Here is a 21,287-nt window from a genome sequence, read left to right as displayed (position 1 = left end):
CAAGTTGTTTAACTTCTCTGTGATTTGGTTTCCTCATCTGAAAAATGGGGACAATAATGGTACATACCTCATAAATTATTGTATGAAATGTTACATGGAAAGTGCTTAGGGTAGTGCCTGGGTGTAGTAAGTGCTAAATAAACATAGCTGTTACTACTGAGGTTATGAACTTCTTTTAAAGTTTTTTCACTATCATTTTGCTTCCAGAATAATCTACCTAAAATAACATTGCAGTATGTTGACCCCTTCCTTGAGGACCTTCATGTCTCCAAATAGCCTACTAAATTAAGTAGGCATTTAGGGCCCTTATCCTGATCCTTTTTACCTGCTGTATTTATCTCGTGCTCTCCTCCCACTGTGTGCTACTAATAACTGTGTACTGATACAGGCAGCTTTCTGTATTAGCCTTTGTCCACTCTACATTAGTCCCTTCCTGCCTTTGCTGATACTTTCCCCCGTGTTTGAATGTCTGTCTTCTTGTTTGTATATCTAAATCCTACCAATCATTTATGACTCAGTTCATCCGTAAGATTTCTTATTCCATAACTCCTGCCTGCCTTGGATCTTTCTTTTTCTTATGTCTTTCATCTTCTCTCAAACACTACTGGAAACTTGTCAAATTAGGGTGCAGGCAATGTACTTCTGTGTGCTGCCTCTCCTTCTTTTCTCTCCCCAAACTTGGCTCAGTGAAAGTTTTTTTTTTTCAAGTTGTTATTTTTGTATATGTGTCTTTTACCTCAGAGCGACTGTGACCTGTGAAATTTGATTTGGCAGGAAATCTGTGTGGGAATTTTAGGTAATATGGCCTGTTTCCAGGAGATATGTGTGTCCATCAGCAGTGATAAAAATCTTGGGTAAGTTTTATTACATAATAATTATGTTTTTAAAAAATAGGTTCATATTTCATATCCCTAAGGAAATCCTAATACATAGGACAGATAGGGAAACATTATGAAATGAAGTACTTCCTTTCTCCTGATGAGCAGTCTCCAGGAACTTCATTGTGTGTTGATGATGGCTGGGGACTTGCGCACTATTTATGGACATGATTCAGGATTTAGGCCTGTTTTCTGTATTGGTTGCAGAGGGGCCTGAATCGTCAGCAGGTGGTAAGCCACATGGGATAAGAACCAGTGGGGCAGAGCTTGGAGATGGAGGCACCTGACCAGAGTCCAAAACAGTTTAGGCTCAGAGCTAGAGTCTGGAAAAACTAGACTTGTTGACCAGTGTCACCCTGACACTGGTCAACAAGTCAGTTCTGACTTAGATGGTGGTGATGGGGGACTTGCCAACAGACTAGAGGATACAGCGTGGCCCCCGTGATTCAAAGGCTCTCATACTTCTGCTTGGAGGCCAGTTCTCTTCTACATGTAGGAAGTTTTGGGCAGAGGATTTCTAATGGTGGAAACCCCGGTGGTTATTTTAAGAGGTCTGAGAACACCCTGGAATTACATGCTACATTTTATGAGTATATTCATTTTCTAGGCAGAGGGTTTATGGCTGTTAATCAGAATCTCAAAGAAATTTGTGCCCACAATAGGTTAAGAAAACTCTTCTAGGCGGTTCTTTTCAACAAGGGCTGTAGGGTTTAACACAGGATTCAAGTACCTGGGGCTCCAAAATAGAGGTTATTACCTCTTCTAGGTGTGAAAGGACTTTAAGATCCTAGTTTAAAGTATTTATTCTTCCATAACTTATAATCATTCATGCAATAAATGACTCAGGATTATGTTTGGTCTCTAGTGATCCCTATTAAAAATCTGTGAGTGAGTAATATTGACAAATTTTATGAACTTAATTAAATGCATATCTTAAAATTAATATGAAACAGTATACATTGCTGATGAGATATAAATTTGCTCAACCACTTTGGAACAGTTGGGCATTACCTAGTCATATTAGAAAGTACACATATGCTATGACCCAGTGATGCCACTCATAGGTATATGGTAAGAGAAACCGTGCACACATATATCAGTATACTCATATAAAAAGTATTATAAGACTATTGCTTGAAAGCCCAAAATTGGAATCAACCCAAATGTTCATCAGTAGTAGGCTGGAAAAATAAATGGTGTTATATTCATACAATGAAATGTTCTGCAGCAATGAATCTGCAGCTACTGGAACAAGATGGGTAGATCTTAAAGACATGGTGTTGGGCCAAAGAACTCAGACTCAAAAGAATACATACAATATAATTTCTTTCATACAAAGTTCAAAACCAAAATATATAAAATGAACTATAGAGTAAACCAAGAAAATGATTGCTGGATAAGTCTGGATAGTAGTCATTTCTAGGTGGGAAAGAGAATTGTGATTTGTAAGGGACACACAAGGGCTGCAGAGATGCAGCTCTGTTCTTTTTCTTGCTTTATAATTATTCACTAAGTATAGATTTGTATCTTACAGGTTTTTATGTATATATGCTATATTTCACAATTAAAATGTTTAAAAAGTTAAATAAAAACTTAGTTATTTAAGTTTTTATAAGTAAAAGTTAAGGATGAGGTCCAGATTTTATGGCTTTGATACTTGAAATGAGAGAAGTGAGGCATATTGGGTTAATTTTTTTGTTTTTGTAGCCAGGTATTATTGTACTGTTTGTGTGATTCAGACCCTCCTACTCTGCTGGAAACAAGCAGGTATGCTTTCTTCTTTTTATGGATTCTATATACTTACCCCTAAGGGAAACTAGGAAAATAGAGTTGCTCTTTCACTCTTGAGTTTCCTTTACTGTTTTTGAAAGATAGATACTAAGCTCACATTTATCACGTAGGTTGTTACTTACTTGCCTTTCCCAGACAGAAGTGGCCATTGTCTGGGTTGAAAGAATCCGAGAACATCCAGCTATTTATGATAGCATTTGCTTCATCATGTCAAGTTCAACAAATGGTAAGTCACCATGTAATGTAGAAAAAAATATTTTTTAAATTATATTTAATTGTTAGGAAACCAGGTAACTATTTCTGGAGGTCCATTAAAGACTAAGTGTTAGGTGAGAAGGTATTTCAATTCAAGATATGAAGTTTCTTAAACTCTCAGGATACTGATAAATTCCCCACTTAAAAATGATGGAAGCCAAGCAAATTTAAACAAAGGAGGTAAACAGATTGCCCTTGGAATAAGTAATGCTTTGGCAAGATTTGGCTTTCTTGGAATAGTTTTAAGAATTTTGATTAGACTTACTACTTTAAAAATTTTGTTTCTTATTTCAATATCTCTTTTATTCTCTGCAGTTGACTTGCTGGTGAAGGTCGGGGAGGTTGTGGATAAGCTCTTTGATTTGGATGAGAAGCTAATGTTGGAATGGATTAGAAATGGGGCTGTTCAGCCTCTGGACCAACCCCAGGAAGATTCTGAACAGCAGCCAGTGTCTCGAATTGTGCCCTGTGTACTTGAAGCTGCCAAACAAGTACGGTAGGTGAGCTCTTTTGTGCAAAATGTTCTGGGAAAATCCAGTTGCTAGAAGTATCCTTAGATATGTCTTTTTTTTTTTTTTGCGGTACGCGGGCCTCTCACTGCTGTGGCCTCTCCCGTTGCGGAGCACAGGCTCCGGACGCGCAGGCTCAGCGGCCATGGCTCACGGGCCTAGCCGCTCCATGGCACGTGGGATCTTCCCGGACCGGGGCATGAACCAGTGTCCCCTGCATCGGCAGGTGGACTCTCAACCACTGCGCCACCAGCGAAGCCCAGATATGTCTTTTTAGTTTCCTTTCAATAGGATGAGTAGCACATAGCTGATCTGTGTCAGGTTTGATTCACTACTGATATTGGTAACAATATATTTGCTCTTTGCAAGAATCATAATGGTTGCAAAATACTTGTTCTAATATTACTTAGTGGTAGGCTACTGTTAATTAATTATGGTTACTGTTTTAAAATCTTCTGCAGTCTCATATAATTTATATCAAATGGAAAAGATTTTCTTTGTGCTTTATTTTCCACTGGTCATGTGACAACTTCTTCAGTTAATGTCAGACATCACTTGTTTTCTTGCTCCTTATGTGTATGTGCCAGTCTTGGATAAGTGACTGGCTTTTGGGGCCTGATGTCTTCCCAAGAGTGATTACTAGGTGTTTTAGGTCATTGAAACTGTTTATTGCTATCACTAGAACATTAATTTATGAATTGATCTGCTTATTGGTCAACTGTGCATTCTTAGTGCTTTATAATCCACATTTTTTTTTTTTTTGGCTGTGCTGCGCAGCTTGTGGCATCTTAGTTCCCCAACCACGGATTGAACCTGGGTCCTCAGCAGCGGAAGCATGGAGTCCTAACTACTGGACCACCAGAGAATTCCCTGTAACTCACATTAAAACCCTTTAATTTTATGTCCTTTATCCAAGTGAGCATTAAACTCATCATCTTTCCCCCAAACCTGCTTCTTCCGTATTCTCAATCTCAGTAAATGATGTAATCATTATTCCATTTGGATAATGTGGGAGAAACATGGAAGCCATTACCGATACTTCCCCATCCCAGTCTTTTCCCATGGCCAGTCAACCTTCAATCCTTCTTCCTGACTTTTTCTGGGACTCCATCTGTGCCACCACCAGGCCAGTGTCTCTTACCTGGACTGCTACAACATTCTCTGAGTTCCCAGCCTCAAGACTAGCTCCTTCCAAGCCTAGACTGTAGAGCTGTTTTTCCAGAACATATGCTGGTCACCTCACTTTCATGCTTCAAACCCTTCAGTTGCCTTCCTTAGGATGAGGTCCAGATTTTTATGGCTTATAAGGCCCTGTACTGTGCTTCTCCATCCTTATTCCTTGTCTTCTGTTTCAACTGTATGAAATTTCCTTCATTTCTTCAACTGAACCAAGCTCTCTCAACACCAAGCCATTGCACACCATGTTGTCTCTGCCTCCAGCATTTCTTTGCCCCTTTGGGTTTCTGCGTAACCATTTCTCTTACGATACATTCCCTGATTCTCCAAACTAAATTAAATCCTCTTGCTGTGTGGTCCTCCAGCACCTTGGACTTCCGCTAGTGCTACATTCATATTACTTTATTGTTATTACCACTTTAATTATTGTCTTTCATTTTAGACAGTAAATTTCATGAAGGTAAGGATGTTTTATACGTCTCTGTTTTCCCAGCCCCTAACATAGTGCCTGCAAACTATAGGCACTTAAATATTTGCTGAACCATCTTTTAATTGTTCACTATCTTTTTCACTTAATTGTGTGGTTGAAGAACTAAGATTGTGAGTTTCTAGGAATCCAAACTGTTGATCACAAAAATTATACTTATCTGGTTTTAGTATTCTCAACTTGGGAGCTAAGATGATCCTATGAAGTTTTAAGAACATCATTATTGTCAGTGCTTGGTGCAGTGGGCCTTACATTCATTCTATAAAAATCTCAGTCATTTTTTGTCCTGATTATTCAAGTAAACCAGAATGGTGAAGTATCACTTGATAGGTTTCTGCATTGTTGCTTTCATGGGACAGGGCCAAAAAGAATTTTTACTTCTTGTCCTGTGTGTGTTGATTGTACTACATAGTATTTGTTTTTTGACTGATTTCCCCATCAGAATGTAAGCTCTGGTGAACACAGAGACTTTGTTCTGTTCCCTGTTTTATCCTTAGCATATAGGGCAGTGCCTAGTACAGAGTGATAAATATTTGTTGAATAAATGATTGATTACAGTCCCATAGACAGTAAAGTTGATTGAGTTTTCGCTTTTTGTATTTAGTTCTGAAAATCCAGAAGGGCTCGATGTTTACATGCATATCTTACAGCTGCTGACTACAGTGGATGATGGAATTCAAGCAATTGGTAAGATGTTATATGGGGAAGCATGATAGTTACTCATTTAATTGTTTTCTGTTTTTGAATTACTTCTTCCTTCATCATTTTTATTAAGTACAGTGTCCTGATACTGGAAAAGACACTTGGAATTTACTTTTTGACCTGGTGTGCCATGAATTCTGCCAGTCTGATGATCCACCCATCATACTTCAAGAACAGAAAACAGTGTTAGCCTCTGTTTTTTCAGTGTTGTCCGCCATCTATGCCTCACAGGCTGAACAGGAGTATCTAAAGATAGGAAAAGGCAAGTATAATTTTAGTTCACTAAATTAAATTCTAGTCTATCAGATGTGTTTGCTGTTCATTTTATTTCTTTCTTCCATTTTTTTAGTGCTTTTAGCCCCTTGAATACAAAAACATCACATGCCCAGTACAAAAAAAAATTATAAAATTTATAAAAGGAAGCCTAGTGCTTGTAATCTGATCATTCAGAGATAACTACTATACACTCACATCCGTATGTATTTTTTTGCCTGTTTTTTAGGCAGCTTTTTTCATTTATAAATATAAATGAATATTTTCCTATGTAAACAAGTGGTCTTTCACAGAATGATTTTTATGACTAATACAATTAAATCCATGAACCATCTAGAATTTATTCTGGTGTTACATGTGAGGTATGGTTTCACATTTTTTCCAGATACCCAGCTGTCTCAACGTTATTGAGTAAGTAAACCAGTTTACCGACACAGATTTGAATTTTCATCATTACTATGTTTTATATTTCCCTATATATTTTATTCAGTTCCATTGCTCTATTCATGTATCAGTAGCCACAGTGTTTTAATTATTAAAGCTTTATATTTTGATACCTAGTAGGGCTAGTACTCCTGCATTCTACTTTTTCAGAATGTTTTTGACTGTTATTATTCTTTTTTTTAACACTGAATTAAACTGACAAGTTCCAAAAACAAAACCAAAAAATTTTCCTGGTTTTTTTTATTGAGATCATGTTAAATTTGTAGAGTATCCAAGAACATGTGCTTTTCCATTTGTTCAAGTCTTATTTTATGTCTCTCAGCAATGTTTTATGATTTTCTTCATACAGATCTTGAATATTTCTTGTTAGGTTTATTGCTAGATATTTTATCTTACGGATTGCTGTTGTCTATGGTATTTTTTCTTCCATTGATTATTCTTGTTGGAATATATGAAGACTGTTGGTTTCTGTATATTATATTAATGTTGCATCTAGTAACCTTACTGAATTCTCTTACTGTTTTTAATGGTTGTTCCAGTGGTAATCTTGGACTTTATCTAATATTACTTTGGGTTTAACTTAGATATGTCTTACCGCTTTTCTACCTCTTCTTTCTTTTATTTAATGGGTTGCCTTGGACCTCTGGGGTTAAGTAATAATGGTGATCCTTGCCTTTTTCCTGACTTTATTGGCCATGATTCTAGAGGTTCATCATTAATCATGATTCTGTTTTGGGCTTAAGCTATTTATGTTGTACCATTTGAGGAGATATTAATCTATTTCTATTTTATAAAGAGTTTTTTAATCAAAAAAAATGATGACTATTTTCAAGTGTCTTTTCTGCATTTGTGGATGTTACCTCACTGAGAAGGTGACATTGAGTACAAACCTGAGGGAAGTAATGGAGTGAGTCATGTGAATACCTGGGGAGAAAAGCATTCCAGACGAGAGAACGACGAGTGTAAAACTGAATTAGAAGTGTGCCTGGTATATTTGAGGAAGAGCAGTGAAGCCCTGTATGGCTGGGGCGGTTTCAGCCTGGGTAAGAGGAATGGAACCTGGGGCCAGAGAGGCAACAGGGGCTAGAGTGTAGAGGGCCTGGTTTTGCCTTTTACTTGGAATGAGTTAGGGAGCTGTGGAGGGTTTTAAGCAGAGGATGGACAGACAGGAGCCAACTTTAATAGGCTCTCTGGCAGACGTGTTGATGAGAAATGCAGGGGGAGGGCAAGGGTACAAAAGGGAGACTAGTTAGGAGGCTGCTGTGACCTTGAGGCAAGAGATGGTATAACTTGGATTAAGGTGGTAACAGGGGCGGTGGTGGGGAAAAATAATCAGATTCTGATCACTTTTAAGTAGTGCCAACAGGATTTGCTGACTGATAGGATGAGGAGGGTGAGAAAAGTCAAGCTATGTCTGGCATTTTTGTCCAGAAGAGTTGCCATTTACTAAGATCGGAAAGAGTGGTGTTTTAAACATGATAAGTTTGAGATGTCTACTCAATGTTCAGCTGGAGCTGTTGAGCTTACAGTCTTGAGTCTGGAGCTGAGGAGAGAGGCCTGAGCTAGACTATACATGTTGGAGTTGTCAGTTGTTATGCTGATTACTTCTTCCGTAACCTTAGTTATTTCTATTGATTTGACTTGATGTGGAAAGAGAGGAAAATTAATATTTTTTACTGCCAATATTTTGTCCTTTTCTTTTCATCATTTGTAGTTCTTAATGAATGTTGTTGGTATGTTATTTGGTATATAGACATACATTATAGATTGCCCACAATGCTTTTTTTTTTTTTTTGGCTTAAATCCTTTTATATCAGATACAAAGGTCACATCCCTGTTTTCCTTTTGTTTGCATTTGCCCCAATACCTTTGTCTATCTTACTCTTTTCAACCTTTCTAAATACTTTGTTTTAGGTGTTTTGATTTCTTTTTAATAGATGAGTTAAACTCATTTAAATGTAGTAATAGTTATGTTTAATCTGAATGCTGTTGTATTACATTTTTCATTACGTATATTTATATTGAAATACTTCAATATATAATTTATTTGCTTTGTTTTTGTGCGTATTTCTGGCATTTAGTAAGGGTTGTATTTTGGGTCTAGTGGTTACCTTTATAACTGGCTCAAAATGTAATTATAACTGCCCCTCCCCCATTTTTTTAATCCTTAATATCTGATAACTTAAAACGTGCATCTCAATGTTGACTATTCCTTATCAATTTTCCCTGGTACTTTCAAATTTAAGTCTTGGGGGATGAGGGGCTGTTCCAGAATTATATTTTCAGATATCTATTCTTTTTCATCATTTTGGGTTTCTTCTTCAACCTGTGTTATTTATTTGCTTATTTGAGAGTATAAAAATGTAAGCCTCTTGAAGTCTGAGACCTTGATGATCTTGTTTACCACCATATCTGCAGTACCTAAAATACAGTGTCTAGCAATAGTAGGTGTTCAGTACATGTGCAGGAATGAATGAATGAATGTAACCAAATTTAACTGGCTAATGCCATGCCTCTTGATTTGTTTGTACAGTAGATCTTCCTCTGATTGACAGCCTGATTCGTGTCTTACAAAATATGAAACATTGTCAAAAGAAACCAGAGAACTCAGCAGAGTCTAACACAGAAGAAACTAAAAAGTCTGATTTAACCCAGGATGACTTCCACTTGAAAATCTTGAAGGATGTTTCATGTGAATTTCTTTCCAATATTTTCCGAGTTTTAACAAAGGTAGGAAAGAAGTATTAATGCTTTCTTCAGTAAAAGAAAGTATGGATTGCTTACTGCTCCAAATTTTATTATTAGTGTTTTTATTTTTATTTTTATTTTTTTTATTTTTTATTTTTTGTGGTATGTGGGCCTCTCACTGTTGTGGCCTCTCCCGTTGCGGAGCACAGGCTCCGGATGCACAGGCTCAGCGGCCATGGCTCATGGGCCCAGCTGCTCCACGGCATGTGGGATCTTCCCAGACCGGGGCACGAACCCGTGTCCTCTGCATCGGCAGGCGGACTCTCAACCACTGTGCCACCAGGGAAGCCCAGTGTTTTTATTTTTTAATTTTACATAAATTTGGGAAAATAGAGGAAGAAAAAACTTATCATAAGTTTATACTCTTAAACTAACAGCTGATGTAGTTTGGTATATTTATGTGTTTTTCACATACTTATCACCAGTATATACAATTTTTGGAGGCTGCTCTTTTCATGTAACATCACAAGCACTTTTCCTGACTCCTGATCAATACACTGAAAGATTTTTCACTGAGAGCCAGTTTGTTTAATACCCAATTTGCCAAAAAATCAATTTTCAAAATTTACTGTAAACTTGTTATAAGGAGTATTCTTCCTGATTATGTGCAGGATTATTAACATATTGTTTCTTTGAGCATATTCTTTCTATCCATATATTTTAGGAAAAATATATTTATGAATATAACTATGAAGAATGTATTCATATTCATTGACTTTTTTAGGAAGAATATTCCTTAAAACAAGCTTCAATTATTCTGGTGATTTGTATTTTTGATGAATTATCTTGCTTCCCTTCTCCAGATTTGGGATTATTACCTTAGCATAGGTTTTCAGAAGTCAGATTGCTGGTTTCAACATGATAAATGTGAAGCTGACTGAGGCATAAATGGCTACATATTGCCAAAATGCTTTTGACATGTGAAAATGTTGGTTTTACTTGATCCTTATTATTGTGTATTATAATTTTTATATCAAGTAAAATTCAACAGGTGATAAATTGTACCTTTTTTAAAAATTTAATTTTTTTAATGTTTTATTTATTTATTTATTTTTGGCTGTGTTGGGTCTTCGTTGCTGCGTGTGGGCTTTCTCTAGCTTCAGCAAGTGGGGGCTACTCTACGTTGAGGTGCGCGGGCTTCTCATTGCCGTGGCTTTTCTTGTTGCGGAGCACGGACTCTAGGCGTGTGGGCTTCAGTAGTTGTGGCACGCAGGCTCAGTAGTTGCTCACGGGTTCTAGAGTACAGGTTTAGTAGTTGTGGCACACGGGCTTAGTTGCTCCACGGCATGTGGGATCTTCCTGGACCAGGGCTTGAACCCGTGTCCCCTGCATTGGCAGGTGGATTCTAAGCCACTGTGCCACCAGGGAAGCCCCAAATTGTGCCTTATTTTGATTTGCATTTTATTATTAGTGAGATTGAATATCTTTCCATATATTTATATATTATTTGTGTTTCCTGCTTTATAAACTTACCCATTTTGGCTGTTTATATGAATTCCTTGGGTAATTCTGTATCTATATCTTTTGCATATTCGTTGCAAGTATTTTTCCCATTGCTTGTTGTTGCTTTTGTTGTTTTGGAGGGAGGGATGTAGATGTTTCTTAATATTTATGTGGTAGGAATATAGGTGGAAAGTGGGCTGAGAATAAACCAGAGATATGTCTTGAAAATTCTGATATGCCACTTAATGGAATTTGGACTTAATCTTGAGGAAACTGAGGAGCTACTAGAGATTTTTTTTAAGCATCAAGTGATGTGATCTGTTTAGAAAGATTACTCCAAAAGCAATGGAGAGAGAGGATTAGAGCGAGTTGAGGCTAGAAGTCAGGAGACCAATCAACAGGCTCTTGTGCCTGGTAATCTTCAAGAATAATCTGAAAAATAATGAAAGCTTAGACAGTGGAAGAGTGGATGGAGAGGAGGAGTGGGATGAGAGAGATTTAGTAGAGTAGAATTAAACACTTAGGGGGAGCGGTAGCAGCAGAGGAGGAAGAAGTCTTGGCTGTACCCCACATTTTTGGTTTGTGCAGCAGGCTGGGTGGCTGGTGGTGCCTTCACCAAAATAAGGGCTGCAGTGGAGCACATGTTGGGGTTACACAAGGAGGAATGATGTTGGGTTTAGTTTGGGACATTTGAAATGCATGTAGGATCAGTAGGGAATTGTAAATACTGGTTTGTATTTACTCACCAGATATAGCTTTAGAAATTTTCCTTTTTTGACATCAGATCTTCTTGTTTGTTTTAGGAGACTGTAGCTCAGGGACTAAAGGAGGGGCAGTTAAGCAAACAGAAGTGTTCCTGTGCATTTGAAAACCTTCTTCCTCTCTATAACCCTGTGGTGAGTATGAGTAAATGTACAGGTGGCTGAGTTTCAGGGGATTACTGAGTAAAATGTTTTAAGTGAGCACTTGATCTTTGAGGCCTTTGTCAAAAAAGATAGTGAATATAATGCGCATGACTTAATGCCTTTGTCAGATAGATGTTGGATAATTCATGACACTAGCCTGAGTAACAGTTTAAATTTTAAGAGAAAGGAATCAACACTGAATTTATAGTACCCCTTTCTGTTATAGCATATATATTAACCAAAAGTAAGATTCTTAGGTAGATACAGTCAGTAGGTTTTTATGGTCCTTCAAATTACATTGCATTTGCTACCATTAGAGGCAATTTCAAAATAACTTTTTTTAGGAAAATGAAGTATGGAATGTGGGAGTGAGAGGGTGGGTCAGCAAGGAGGATGATAATACAACTCGGGTAATGGACCCTCAAGGGGAATCAGTAGGAGGATAAATACTAGTTTAAAAGAAAACAAATGGAAAGGGCTAGTCATTTCCTTGAGGTTTCAGAGGACCATCCAGGAAGTACTATTATTGTCATCTGACAAGCTGTCAACATATCTTTTCCATTGGACTGTTTACAAAACATAGGTAGAGCATTTTTACAGACAATAGTCAGTATCTTAAAACATCTTTTCCTCTACTTATGTTTATTTGGTTCTTTTGTTTGACTCACAGGTAGAAGACTTCCTCAAAATCCTACGTGAAGTTGATAAGACCCTTGCTGGTAACCTGGAGGAAAGCTTCCCAAGTTTGAAGGTTCAGACTTAAAAACTCTTGGAATTCCTCTGCTGAAGAAATGAACTCTATTTTCCTTGCTGACAGTTGAAATTGACAAACAGGAAATATTAGACCATAATTGTTTGGTATTATACTCATGCCCTTCTCCTCCAGCCTTATCTCATTTTTGTTTGGCATTGGAATCTAGTTTCACTACCATCAAACATCAACTCCCCCCCCCTTCTTTTTTGTATTGGTTGTGCAGTGTTTTGTCTTCTTCAGGTAAAGAAGACAAAATACAAGCTTATCACTGAGGTTCTTTTTTGAATATCTGAGGGGTTGGTGAAGATTTTCTTTGTAACCCTTAATTTGATTTTTACTCAGGATTTTGTATTCATATCCACTACAAGTACATTCACCTGCAGTAGTAGAAAACCCTACTATAGTAGTAGCTTAATCTGATAACTTGTATGTTTTTTTTTTGTTTTGTTTTGTTTTTTGCGGTACGCAGGCCTCTCACTGTTGCGGCCTCTCCTGTTGTGGAGCACAAGCTCCAGACGCGCAGGCTCAGCGGCCATGGCCCACGGACCCAGCCGCTCTGCAGCATGTGGGATCCTCCCAGACCAGGGCACAAACCCCTGTCCCCTGCATCGGCAGGCGGACTCTCAACCACTGCACCACCAGGGAAGCCCCAACTTGTATGTATTTTATGCAATAAGGAGTCCAGAGGTGGGCAGTCCAGCCCTGATAAGGTGGCTCAGGGACCCTGACTCCTTTCACCTCTATGTGGTTTGCCAGGTAGACCTTTGTGTTCATTTTTATTGTCTTGTGATTAAGGGGACTATAATATCTCTGGTCCTTTCTTCCATATTCAGGGAGGAAAAGGGAGAAAGAGGCAAAGGGGCTTTCTTCTAGCAAGTCTTTACCTTTTTATTTGGAAAGGACAGCCCTCCCTGGCCAGAACCATGTCGCATAGTCATTCCTAACTAGAGGTATTTGAAATCAAGTACTTTTTTCTTTCTAGCCTCTACAGGAGAGAAAGACAAGAGAGAAGGGAGATATGAATGGCTTTTGAGCGTACCCAATCCATGGTGTTTGCCACAATATGCAAACCTGTCTATCCATTTTACTTGTATTGGCTCCATGCTAGGTTGTTAGTAACAATTAAAAGCAATTACTAGTTTAGCTTTGTTATAGTTCAGTTTTTTTTCCAATGTTTTATGTATGAAGATGGAAATGCTAACATTATGATAAAAGCACGTTAGCAAAATTCTTTATCTTCAGAGAAGATAGAATAACAGTGGTTTAATTTCAGAAAGTGATTTGCTTGAGTGAATTCAGAGTTTTTAAATTAAGATTGAGGGAGTTTCATAACTTCTTATTGTTTATAAACTGTGCTATACGTGATTCCCCTCTCATACTTTATCATTCTTTATAGTGCTTCTTAATGAAATATATTCAGAGAATCAACCAGCTACACTTACAGGAAGCACCCAGTTTGCATTATTTCAGTTACTGAAAGTGGACTTTTAATAGATTTTCAGAAAATATCAGTTATGAATGAAAAAGCCAGCTCTTTAAACGTCTCTTCTGGTATAGCCTCTTTTCAGTTTATTGCAGAATCTTTTAGGCTTTAAAGCATTGGTCTTGCCTCACACTTTGTATTCTTTCCTTGAGTGACTTTTGCTGATAAAACACAGGGGTGTCCTGTGTTATTTATAAGAGATAAATCAATTTAATTTCCAGTTTGGGGATAGTTTTATTGTTGAAAGTATCCCTGCTGAAAAGAATTGAACTATAAAATTAAAATCGTACCGATTAAACTCTAATTGGTAGGTTTACTTTACGTGTATTTGTGTGTCTTTGGTGATGACCTTATCCACAGGTTGATTGTGACTTTAATGTGAGCTTTCAAAGGCACCGATGAAATCACTCCTACCTGCTAGCCAGTGCTAAAAATTCCACTCTTGTTATCTCTTGAAGCTTAAAGTTAAGATGCAAATAACCCCATAAGAGTAACACTCCGAGTTATTGTCATGTTTACCTCAGTGCATAAATTCACATTCTGTTTTTCTGAGAGCAAATTTTAAAAGGGGGGACACAAGGATCTTGAGTTTCTGAGCAAGAGTGCCTCGCAGAGTGGGTAAGTTACAGAGGGAGAAAAAGGATACATCATTGGGAGGCTAGGGATGTCCATGTTATTTTCTACTTCCCATTTCTGTCTTGAACCTGCCTTATTTACTTGTTACTTCTTGCTATTGTAACGTTATGAGGTGGTACATATTTTCATAGTACTTTGATATGTTTGAAAACTTCCTAAATCTATGAATTATAATAAATTAGTTTTTTTAAAAAAATGAGCAGTGTTAAAATTTTTTTAATGCTACATGGTTTGAAGAATTTACCAAAAAATTTTAGTGCTTGCATTAGTTACAGTGATATTTTATTTTATTATTTTTTTTATTTTTTATTTTTTTCTTTTTGCGGTATGCGGGCCTCTCACTGCTGCGGCCTCTCCCGTTGCGGAGCACAGGCTCCGGACGCGCAGGCCCAGCGGCCAAGGCTCACGGGCCCAGCCGCCCCGCGGCACATGGGATCCCCCCAGACCGGGGCACGAACCCGCATCCCCCGCATCGGCAGGCGGACTCTCAACCACTGCGCCACCAGGGAGGCCCTACAGTGATATTTTAAAATGGTGCTTTCTCCAGAAGCATAAATATGAAATTTGGAATTTTATGTACAAATGAAATTGAAACTCATTCTCCCCCATACTTTTTTGCAGAGGAGGGAAGAAATTACAAGAGGAACTTCAGTGAGCATTTGTTAAATGTGTCATTCTATTTCTAATTAAATTTGAGTTTGAATTTTGAGGTATTTAAACCACTTAAGACAGACACAGAAGATATGTTTTCTCTCTGCCTTTTTTTTAATTCCCTGCAATTAATGGGATATAGCTAAATTGTTCTCTTGGCTGATCCAACTTTCAAGATCAAAAGACTTTTTCCACTCTCTCTCCAACATTTCTCTTGCCTTGTTTTGAATTAGTTCCCCTGAATAACTTTGGCATGTAAGTGGAAGAAAGTTTAAAACCATCTCTCTTGTATACTTCTTAAATGAAGCATATGTAGAAACCAACCATAGACATTAAGAAGCAACCTGTGTTTAGGGTTCAGAAAATCTTAAGTGCATGAACTGTTGAACAACGTTTTCTATGCTGCAGGACTGGTCTATAGTGATGCTGGTTCTGACAGTTAACTTGTGAATTTGAATAAATTGAAGAAAAGGAATATTGGGGTTATAGATTATCTTGCCTGTTTTAAATAGCATTTTTTAAAAAGCTCATCAATATCCCTTTTTAGAAAAAAAATAGATCTATATTAATTTAGAACTCATCTCTGTATTCTCCTTGAGAATATGTTGTCGTTTTACCACTTTGCAACTCCGCTTCTCTGCTCCTGGCAAAAGTTTTAAGAAGGAAAAAATAGGTAAACACCCCTCTTGAATTAGTCCATATCAGTATTTTTCTTTTTATTGCCAGGATGAGAGTTAATCTGAGAACCATTATTAAAAGTTATATATTTATAGTGAAGTGGTATGATGTCTTGAATTTTCTTCAAAGTAGTCTGGGACGAGGGGAAGGAAGTGGGTTAAGGGAGGAGATGAAACAGGATTGGCCATGAATTGGAATTGCTGAAGCTGGGTTATGATGGCATGGGGATCCGTTATACTATTCTCTCTATGTTTGTATATGTTTGAGGTTTCCTATTTAATGTTTTTTAAAAGCAAGTAAATCATACACATAATTTTAAACATGAATTTAATTACAAGTGATGCTTGTTTCTTTTATGTCTAAATAAAACTCACACTATTGTATTGCCATTAAATACTATTGAATTCAGCACAGTTGAAACCAACACAAATACTTGATAGAAAAGATTATCATCAGTATATAACCAATTATGTAAAAATTATTATCGTCACTGTTTTAACTGACTTGACAGTGAGACTTTTTTTAAAGTGAGTGAGGTTTTTTTTAAAATTAATTAATTTATTTATTTTTGGCTGTGTTGGGTCTTCGTTTCTGTGTGAGGGCTTTCTCTAGTTGCGGCGAGCGGGGGCCATTCTTCATCGCGGTGCGCGGGCCTCTCACTGTCGTGGCCTCTCTTGTTGCAGAGCACAGGCTCCAGACACGCAGGCTCAGTAGTTGTGGCTCGTGGGCTCTAGAGCACAGGCTCAGTAGTTGTGGTGCATGGGCGCAGTTGCTCCGCGGCATGTGGGATCCTCCCAGACCAGGGCTCGAACCCGTGTCCCCTGCACCGGCAGGCAGACTGTCAACCACTGCGCCACCAGGGAAGCCCCGACAATGAGACTTTTATCATGAGGGATGTGAGTGACTATTAACCAATTAGGAACTGAGGTCATATATGTTTTATTACCACAGTGGGGTACTTTTACTAACAAAAGTTCTTTTAAAAAAAAATATTTATTTATTTATTTATTATGGCTGTGTTGGGTCTTCGTTACTGTGCACGGGCTCTCTCCAGTCTAGCCCCCTCTTTGTGTTGAGTGAGGGCTACTTTTCGTTGCAGTGCGAGGTACTCTCATTATGGTGGCTTCTCTCGTTGTGGCTCACGGGCTCTAGAGTGCAGGCTCAGTAGTTGTGGTGCATGGGCTTAGTTGCTCTATGGCATGTGGGATCTTCCCGGACCAGGGCTCGAACCTGTGTCCCCTCCATTGGCAGGCGGATTCTTAACCACTGTGCCACCAGGGAAGTCCCACTAACAAAAGTTCTTATTGGTGATCTTTAATGGTATATTTTGTGGGTAGAGGAGACTAAGAGAGAGAAGCAGAATCATAGAATTTTTGAGATGGACAGATTATTAGACACTCCCTATGTCAAGTGCTTATTCATTGGGCTAGTCAAGCCTACAAGAGACTGGGTCAGTGTAGTCCTGAGGGCCAGGCCAGACCTAAAGCAGCACCCCAAGATATCAGATTAAGACTAGAAGCAAGAGGAGACCTTGTGGTGGATGTTTCCAGCCTTCCATTCTACCTCATGGTTTTTGCCCGTCAGCCAGACTGCTCTGTATCTCTGTGTAGAATTCAAAGCCTGCGTTGCTAAAATATTATGATGTACCTTAGGTTAATATGCATAAAATCAAACTTGCATAAATCAAATTTTGTGCAACTCAGGGAGCATCTATAATATAAAAGCTGAAGAGCCTCCATGGGTTTCTAGTTAGTTTTCAAAGCCGAAGATTTTATTAGGCTACTCCTAATATCATAATTATTGTGCCCATGTGACTGCCCTTTTTTAACAGCTGTGTTTTCCTTAGAAGTCTAGGCCTGCAAGATTTAACCTAATTTTGGGAATTCCCTGGTAGTCCAGTGGTCAGGACTTGGTGCTTTCACTGCTGTGGCCCTGATCCCTGGTCGGGGAAATAAGATCCCGTAATCCGCACAGCACGGCCAAAAAAAAGACTTAACATAATTTAGCAGCATCATGGAGTAGGCCATTCTCATTTTACTCTAATTTTCCATGCTTCAGGGCCCTGGCAAGAAACAAAGTTCTGGGAAGGGGCCATGCCACACTGAAACCAGACCTGAAAGGGAGAGGATCTGTACATCAGGTAGTTGTGGGTCACTGACCAGCCTGTGGATTGGCTATTTTGTGCTAAGTGTGCACTCCTAATACAGTCAACTAAAGTGGAAATTAATATGAATGTGATACAAAGTTTGAGGATACAGAATGATGTAGTAGACACCAGGCCTACATGCTTGGTAGAAGTAGCCACCATTTATTGAGAGTTTACTGTGTGCCAAGCACTCTATAAAGATCTTTACATATATTTTCTTATTTAACTCTGAAATGATATCAAAAGGTAATTAATTGTTTCCATTTTACAGATAGGGAAATGAAGATTCAGAGTGACTAAGTAACTTGGCCAAAGTTATATAGACAGTAAGTAGTTGACCCAGGGTTTGAATCCAGGCTGCCTGACCCTAAAGCATTTTCTTTTAACCACTGTATTATACTTGCATCCTGTAGGTAGACACGGACCAGATCATGAAGGGTCATCATATGTATCCTGTGGGGTAGACATCTGGGATATCTGCTTATCCATGCCCCCTTCTCTGAAAATTGTCTCTGACCTACCTACATTTTTTCGTCCAGTTACAGCGTATGGTTGATTCCTGATCCAAGCTGGGCAAATCACACTGGTTCAGGAACACTGGACTCTAAAGATCATGTGACTTGCAAGGCTGAAGACCCTATTTCGGGGCAGCCAGTCCTGTTTATTGTCTACTGTGTACCAAGTATTGTTCTAAATACTAAGAAGACAGCAGCCAACTAAACAGACAGGATTTGCATACTGGAAATATTGTAGTGGACAAAGACAAGAATCTTGCCAAATGGAGCTTGCATTCTAGAGTTTTCTGCAGAGTAACGGGAAGAAGCTGGTCTGCATAGAACAGAGGAGGTCATGCAGCTTATACAGATTAGCTCATTGTTCTCAGTTCTTCACCTCTGTGTATCCATTCTCTTGCCATGGCTTCTTGGTGAATGGAGTATACTTCCCTGTCTTTTGATTTTGAGCTTGGCAAAGTCATTTTGCTTTGGCTAATGGAATGTTAATGAAGTTGATGTCAGCAGTGTCTCAGTATGCCAGTCTTTTTAGAGGCTGAATAGTATTCCACTGTATGTATATATGCTACATTTTCCTCATCTGTCAGTGGGCATTTAGGTTGCCTCCGTGTCTTGGCTTTGTGAAGAATGCTGCAATTAACATGAGAGTGAAGATACCTCTTTGAGGTCCTGATTTCAGTTCCTTTGGTTAGATACCCAGAAGTGAGATTGCTGAAGCATAAGTAACTTAGCTAAGAGAATAGTTAATTCATCCCCCACCCCCCAACTCTTCTCCTAAAATAATGATTTTTTTCCATCTTTGTCAGGATAAGACTGATCTGGAGCACAGTAACCCTGATTGACTTGTCCCAATATTATTGAGATGTCACTTTCTGTTTACAAACAGTGTAAGCTCTCCATTTGTGCAGCATTCTGTCTAGGTATGACTAGCTTTTAGTTTTAATTTTTTGAGGAACCTCCATACTGTTTTCCACAGTGGCTGCACCAATTTACGTTCTCACCAACAGTGTACAGGGGTTCCTTTTTCTCCACAGCCTCACTAACCCTTATCTTTTCTTACTAACACTTGTATATGTATAATAGCCACCCTAACTAGTGTGAAGTGATATCTCATTTTGGTTTTGATTTGCATTTCCCTGATGATTAATGATGTTGAGTACCTTTTCATATTCCTGTCGGCCATTTGTACGTCTTCTTTGGAGAAATGTCTATTCAATTCCTTTGTCAAATTTTTAATCAGGTTATTTGTGGGGTTTTTTTGCTAGTGAGTTGCAGGATTTCCCTATTTGAATATTAATTCTTTCTCAGATATATGGTTGGGAAATATTTTTTTCCCATTCTGTAGGTTGCCTTTTCATTTTGTTGATTGTTTCCTTTGCTGTGCAGAAGATTTTTAGTTTGACCTAGTCCCACTTGACCATTTTTGCCTGTGCTCTTGGTGTCATATCTAAGAAATGATTGCTAAGACCACTGTCAGGAAGCTTTCCTCCATGTTTTCTTCTCAGAGTTTTTACAGTCTAGGTTTTACATTTCTGTTTTTATCCATTTTGAGTTAATTTTTGTGTATGATGTAAGAGAAAGGTTCATTTTCATTCTTATACACATGGATATCCAGTTTTCCCCAATACCACTTACTGAAGAGACTATCCTTCCCCCACGGTATATTCTTGTTTTTTTTTTTTTTTTTTTTTGCGGTACACGGGCCTCTCACTGTTGTGGTCTCTCCCGTTGCGGAGCACAGGCTCCGGACACGCAGGCTCAGCGGCCATGGCTCACGGGCCCAGCCGCTCCGCAGCATGTGGGATCTTCCCAGACCGGGGCACGAACCCGTGTCCCCTGAATCGGCAGGCGGACTATCAACCACTGCACCACCAGGGAAGCCCCCCCACGGTATATTCTTGACACCTTTGTCAAAGACTGGTTGTATGTGTTTGGGTTTATTTCTGGGCTCTCTATTTCTGTTCCATTGGTCTATATGTCTGTTTTTAAAACAATCTCACTTATAATACCATCAAAAAGAATAAAATACTTAGGAATAAACTTAACTAAGGAGGTGGAAGACTTGTACATTAAAAACTTATAAAACAGTGACGAAATTAAGGCAGACACAAATGGAAAGACATCCATGATCATGGATCGTAAGAATAATATTGTTAAATTGGCCATACTACCCAAAGTAATCTACAGATTCAGTGCAATCCCTATCAAAATCCCAAAGATCTTTTTTTACAGAAATAGAAAAAAAAATCCTAAAATTTGTATGGAACCATAAAAGACTCCAGCCAAAGCAATTTTGAGCAAAAAGAACAAAGCTGGAGGCATCGCACTTATGATTTCAAAATATATTACAAAGCTTTTTAGGTTTTCTTGAATGAGGTCTGAAAAGTCTCAAAAATCTGAAAATTGTACAACCACATTTATTTTTCACCAGAGATAAATTAAGTGAAATACACCATATTTGATACTTCATTGCAAATGTGATTTGTACCAGAACATCAAGTACAAATCATATCAACATCTCTAGCTGCAGTCTTACTGTATGCCTCTTGCTGCCTCTAAATACCTTTCCTGTGCAATGGTTTTAGATTAACTTTTAAACACCAGCTTCCTCTGTTCCACTGCTAAGGCTACAGCATATATTTATAAAAACATTTCTGCTCACTAGGACGCCTAGTTAATTATATACTGAGCTTGTATCAATACTGGGCTTGTTGACCTGCAGGCTGTATAGAAGTTGGAGCCGTAGGAGACCATCTGCCAATCTCTGCCATTGGAAGTGCTTTTCTCTATTACTGTAATGAAATCACTAAAATCAT

General features: G+C 38.3%; 1 protein-coding gene across 5 annotated transcripts in view; it reads left to right on the top strand.

Moving 5' to 3' along the window:
• Positions 1-20,135, top strand: part of SAAL1 (serum amyloid A like 1) — a 29,829-nt gene extending 9,694 nt beyond the window's left edge. The window contains exons 4-13 of one of the 5 annotated variants that reach the window (XM_082628922.1): positions 775-854; positions 2,586-2,645; positions 2,780-2,895; positions 3,240-3,420; positions 5,701-5,783; positions 5,872-6,060; positions 9,049-9,245; positions 11,510-11,602; positions 12,282-12,362; positions 18,231-20,135. In XM_082628922.1, coding sequence (XP_082485048.1) covers positions 775-854; positions 2,586-2,645; positions 2,780-2,895; positions 3,240-3,420; positions 5,701-5,783; positions 5,872-6,060; positions 9,049-9,245; positions 11,510-11,602; positions 12,282-12,362; positions 18,231-18,242 — 1,092 coding nt within the window. In that variant the 3' untranslated portion in view covers positions 18,243-20,135. Of the gene's footprint in view, positions 1-774; positions 855-2,585; positions 2,646-2,779; positions 2,896-3,239; positions 3,421-5,700; positions 5,784-5,871; positions 6,061-9,048; positions 9,246-11,509; positions 11,603-12,281; positions 14,936-17,871; positions 18,210-18,230 lie in introns of those variants that run through there. The other 4 variants (XM_082628921.1, XM_082628920.1, XM_082628919.1 and 1 more) reach the window with 4 other exon arrangements.
• Positions 20,136-21,287: the final 1,152 nt, after the last annotated feature.

The sequence above is a fragment of the Mesoplodon mirus genome (genome assembly GCF_964341445.2).
Source record: "Mesoplodon mirus genome assembly, chromosome: 7".
NCBI lineage: Eukaryota > Metazoa > Chordata > Mammalia > Artiodactyla > Ziphiidae > Mesoplodon > Mesoplodon mirus.
This window is presented reverse-complemented; position numbering and strand designations above follow the sequence as displayed.